The sequence below is a fragment of the Armigeres subalbatus genome, unplaced genomic scaffold (genome assembly GCF_024139115.2).
Source record: "Armigeres subalbatus isolate Guangzhou_Male unplaced genomic scaffold, GZ_Asu_2 Contig1623, whole genome shotgun sequence".
NCBI lineage: Eukaryota > Metazoa > Arthropoda > Insecta > Diptera > Culicidae > Armigeres > Armigeres subalbatus.
In genome coordinates, this window is record NW_026942421.1 from 2,111 (window position 1) to 7,745 (window position 5,635).

Genomic DNA, 5,635 nt, shown 5'->3' on the forward strand with positions numbered 1-5,635 from the left:
AGCCTGCGTTTTGGAGGAAAAGTGAAAGGTGTTCACGGACAATTCGCACCTGTGATGGACAATTACACTATTGTGACGGTGAATAGTGGACGATTAGTGAATAGTGACACCATTTTCAACACGATTTGCGCCATCACCGATACTTTTTGGCGCCGTCTAAGGCATTTTTGTGGAGCTGTTTTGGACGTACCGGGTGTTGTGTGCGGCCATCGGACGAGGGATAGTGACCTTTGGAAAGCAGATCGAGGCCAGGACGGACATCCGAGTGACTGAGCGAGCAAGAAAAGGGAGTAGAGTGCATGTATGGTGGCGTTATTTGCATGAATAAAACTCTGTGGCTATGAGGCAAATAAATTGATTGATTGCATGTGAGTCCATCTTCTTTTTTTGAGCAATAGCCCTGGTGTCTGCCCGTTAAAGTTTGTTTGGTCTCAGTTTTCGCTGGGATTTTTTTCATGATCTCGTTGGTTACAAGGTTGATTCCCTCTGCTGCTGTCAACTAGGGTAGCCAGTTCTGCCATTACGTGGTCGCGTTGGGTGGTTCGTCGAGTCGATCGTTGTGCAAAGTGAGATAAGAAAGTGCAGTCTTGTGAACTTTGCTTTGCCAGTGCAGTGGAGTGCATTTGATATGAGAACAGTGCTTACCAAGCATTGTTCCAAGTGCTAGTGAAGTGGAAAATGCCAGATCTCAGAACGCTGAGTAAAAAGGAGCATCAGCTCCGGAAGTCGCTTGAAGGAATTCTGCAGTTCGTCGCAAGTTATCAAGCAAGCAGAGATGCGCGACAGGTCTGTGTCCGTCTCGAGGCATTGGAGAGGGTATATGACCAGTTCGTCGAAATCCGTATGCAGATTGAGCTGTTTTTAGAAGACGCAGTCGAAAAGGGTGATGTCCAAGAGGAAGAAGCGTTGACAGTGGCCAACGATAAAGTGAGACAGGAGTTTGAAAACAGCTTTTATTCCCTGAAGACAGACCTGCTGGCCTTCAAAACGGTGGGCTCAAGTGTATCGGCGGGTTCTACAAGTCAGCAGCCGGCATCCCAGTTTGCAAAGGTGAAACTCCCGGAGATAAAGCTGCCATCGTTTAGTGGAAAGATTCACGACTGGGTGCCATACCGTGACAGTTTCCGAAGCCTCATCCACGATAATGTCCTGCTTTCGGATGTCGATCGTTTTACCTATCTCCGTTCTTCTTTAGCTGGCGATGCTCTGCAGGACGTAAGTTCCATTGACTTGTCTGCGGCCAATTATGCGGTAGCATGGAAATCGCTCGAGAGTCGCTACGAAAACAAGAAGCTCATTGTCAAGGCGCATCTTGATGCTCTCTTTGCGGTGGAGAGTCTTAAGAAGGAGAGCTATGGGGGACTCAACCAACTAATAGGCGACTTCGAGAAGAACCTGCAGATGCTTGAGAAGATCGGAGAGAAGCCGTCAGATTGGAGCACCATTCTGGCTTACATGGTGTGTACCAGATTGGACTTGGCGACTTTACGGCAGTGGGAAACCCACCACAACAGCAAGGAAGTGGCGAAGTACAGAGACTTGATGGACTTCCTCAAGAGCCATTGTTCTGTATTGCAGTCTGTGGCGCCAGTCAATCCCGTCAGTTCCAACCAGCAACGATCGTCACGTCCGGCAATTTGCCACACAACAGTGAAATCGGTGGCGAAATGCTGGTTTTGCAACGAGCCGCGCCATTCCGTGTTCCAGTGCGTCAGATTCCAGCGTATGAGCGTGTCGGACAGAATTGAGGCCGCAAACAGGAACAAACTTTGTCAGAATTGTTTATATCCTGGCCATTTTTCCAGAACGTGCGATAAGGGAATGTGTCGTCAGTGTCGTCAGAAGCATCACACACTGCTGCACACTGAACAGTCAAGATCCTCCGATCCACCCACGCAGTCAAGACCTCTGACAGTCAACCAACAACACAGACAGCCACAACAGCGACCTACACCAACGAACCAACAGACTCGGACTGCTAACACTGCCAATACACAAGACTCACACACACAGCCAGCCACAGAACACGCCACCACAAGCCAAACACATGTAGCCCTCCCCATAACACCGACACAAAACATAGTTTTATCCACCGCCTTGGTCAGCATTAGAGACCGCTACGGCAGATCCGTGCTAGCACGAGCACTGCTGGATTCGTGCTCGCAGCACTGTCTAATGACATCAAGTTTCGCTAGCAAACTCAAGCTAGACGAAATGCCAGTCTATTTGGCGATTCAAGGCATTGGATCGTCTCAAATTGCTTCCACCAGGCTGGTTACCGCCGTAGTGAGTCCGAGATCGGTAAATATTTCATCGTTTGCCGAAGAGATGCAGTTCCATGTGCTGCCGAAGCTCACCGTGTCACTGCCTACGGCAAGCTTCTCTGTTACAACGTGGAATCTCCCAGATTCGGCGCATCTTGCGGATCCCAGGTTCTACGAGACAGGACCGATCGATCTTATTATCGGAGCTGAATATTACATGAAACTGCTGAAGGAGGAAAGACGGAAAGCTACGAATGATGGTCCAACGGTGCAAGACACCGTATTCGGATGGATTATTTCCGGTCGTGTTCCTGAAGGTCCTGATGGTGCATCGTACTCGGTAGTTCACGTGTGTTCAACAGCGGAGATACAAGAACAGCTTTCAAGGTTCTGGGAAGTGGAAGCCACTACATTTTCGGTCGAAGAGTCGACCTGTGAAGAAATCTTCGGCAGAACAACGTTCAGGAACGAAGAAGGAAGGTACGTAGTTACGCTGCCGAAGAAAGAAGGAGTGATCCAGCAATTAGGCGAGTCAAGATCTACAGCAGTCAAGCGCTTCATAGGGATGGAGCGGAGGTTTGCAATCAATCCGGAGTTGAAGGTGCAATACGCGGAGTTTATGAACGAATATCTGGCCATGGGCCACATGCGAGAGATTTCCGAGGAAGAAACGAGCCCGTCGTCGTATTACTTGCCTCATCATGCTGTTATGAAGCCGGACAGCACAACGACAAAGTTGCGAGTCGTTTTCGATGCGTCATGCCGGACATCCAGCGGCATTTCCCTGAACGATGCTCTGATGGTGGGACCTGTCGTTCAGGACATGATTGTGGACATTGCGCTCCGCTTCCGGACACACCGATTCGCTCTCGTAGGAGACGTCGCCAAAATGTATCGCATGATACTGCTGAATCCAGATGATCAGCAGCTGCAGAGGATCGTTTGGAGAGATAGTGCTGCGGAACCGATCCGAACATTCCATCTCGCTACGGTTAAATATGGTACGGCAGCAGCTCCATACTTAGCAACGAAGTGTCTTCAGCGTCTGTCAGATGAAGGCCTAGATGCGTATCCCATAGCTGCCAAGATCATCAGGAAGGACTTCTATGCAGATGACATGCTGTCTGGTGTGGACGATATCGAAGAAGGAAAGCTGCTCATAGGCCAGATCATAGTACTGCTGCAATCTGCGGGATTCTCCTTACGAAAGTGGAATTCAAACAGCAAAGAATTGCTGTCAGCGGTGCCGGAGGGATTGAGAGACGAACGGACGATCTTAGATTTGGGTTCGTCATCCGCTGCCGTGAAAACTTTAGGTTTGACCTGGGAGCCCGGCACCGACTGCTTCCGTTCCAGTTCCCAAGGCTGGGATGAGTCTGCAGTAATAACGAAGCGATGTGTTCTATCAGATGCCTCTCGACTATTCGATCCGATAGGGCTGGTGGGCCCGGTCATCGTCCAGGCGAAAATTGTCCTACAAGAACTGTAAAAACAAAACTGCGGGTGGAACGATCCACTTAACCCACAATTACAAGAGCAATGGCGTGAGTACTGACGGAATATGGTAGGTCTCACAGACATCGCTGTCCCACGGTGGGTGGGAACTAGTTGCAATTACGAATTGGTGGAGCTCCATGGCTTCTGCGACGCTTCAATTAAGGCTTACGGTGCCTGCATCTACATCCGCACGGTTGAAGCAGACGGAAGCGTTCAAGTACACCTGCTGACCTCCAAATATCGTGTAGCTCAACGACGGACTCAACCTAGTGCCTCTAGCCTCCACTGCACTGGGCTGGGAGCTACCATTCGGCCAATCCAAGGCCGACATCGAGTGCAGTACACCTCAGGCCCAAAGCGCCGAACGGAATTTTCCGGTGCATGAAATCGCTTTATGATCCGTAGTTTCGTCTCCACATTCAATTCCGGCAGTGACCGCCGACACGTCTGTTCCAGTGTCGAACCAAGTCAGATCCTGCCCTACCGAGGCCCCGTCCTCGGGCGCCATTTTCAAGCCCAACACGGAGAGATCATCCCGCTGCTCCTAGGATCGTACCCCACCTGAAATGGACACCAGAATGACGTAAAATTGTATTAGCTTTCCATCATTTCAAGTACTAGCCCTGTTGTGCATGAGATTTCCTTGGCTCTGTGTTGTCTTATGATGTAGCAGGTTCAAGCCGGCCCTGAGAACCCCAAATGAGGTGAGCTAGTTAGGGACGTTAGGACGTCCACCCCATATACGTAAAGACGTCATAGTGGATTGTAACAATACCTGGACAGCAACGAAAGAAACTAGATACCAAAAGCTTTGAAGTTGTGAGGGTTGGCTATGTTCCGAACGGTTATTGGCTTTGGGACCGAACTCATCGAAAGATCATCGTGGCTTGTGACGTGAAGCTCGATGAAGGTCGCTTTCGTGAAGTTAAAGCAGAAGCTAATAAAGATTGGTAGTGCAATATTCTTTAGGGCCCTCCTTACCCGTGCGGTAAGACGCGCGGCTACAAAGCAAGACCATGCTGAGGGTGGCTGGGTTCGATTCCCGGTGCCGGTCTAGGCAATTTTCGGATTGGAAATTATCTCGACTTCCCTGGGCATAAAAGTATTATCGTGCTAGCCTCATGATATACGAATGCAAAAATGGTAACCTGGCTTAGAAACCTCACAGTTAATAACTGTGGAAGTGATTAATGAACACTAAGCTGCGAGGGGGCTCTTTTCCAGTGTGGGGAACTAATGCCAATAAGAAAGAAGAAAGAAGAAATTGTTACCCAAATGCCATAGGGAAAATTTGACTTAATTTTACAAAAGTACATAGGTAAGTAACAGATCATTTTGGATTTATTCACCATTTTCAAAAATATCCCCCTCGACATAAACAGCTTGAAAATATTCATCGCTTCATATCGCTCAATATAACCAACAGATTTCATATTGATTAGATCTGTTCACCATTTCAAATTACAGAATTCAAAGTACTAACATCTTAAATGAAGTCTCCAGGTAAATTTTCGACCAAATTCATGAAGATTTATTGAATCTGTAAAACTTTCCAAAATGGTCTTTTCAACAGATCTAAGCAGTATGAAAGCTGTTGATTGCAATACAAAACTGGACTTTTTAAAAAAAAATTGCTAAGGTCTGTTGGAAATATTACTTTTTTAATTTAAAGTAATTTTTTTACGTTGTGAGTTTTTTATGGTGAGGGGCATTTTTCATCCATCACTTTTTTCATGGAGTTAGCCTTGGAAGATAAACGAAAATCGTGACTGCTAGATGAAAACCTTTTTTCGTTTCATCACTTTTTCACAAATTCTTTGGTGCGCTGCGGTTGCGCCGACTCTAGCAACACTTTTACGCTATCTGCATGTAGG

General features: G+C 47.8%; 1 protein-coding gene across 1 annotated transcript; it reads left to right on the forward strand.

Annotated features, from left to right (window-relative positions):
• The first annotated feature begins 678 nt into the window (after window positions 1–678).
• Window positions 679–3,753, forward strand: LOC134203056 (uncharacterized). Its single transcript, XM_062678034.1, has one exon. It carries the CDS (start codon window positions 679–681, stop codon window positions 3,751–3,753), a length of 3,075 nt encoding a protein of 1,024 aa, XP_062534018.1.
• The last annotated feature ends 1,882 nt before the right edge of the window (window positions 3,754–5,635 follow it).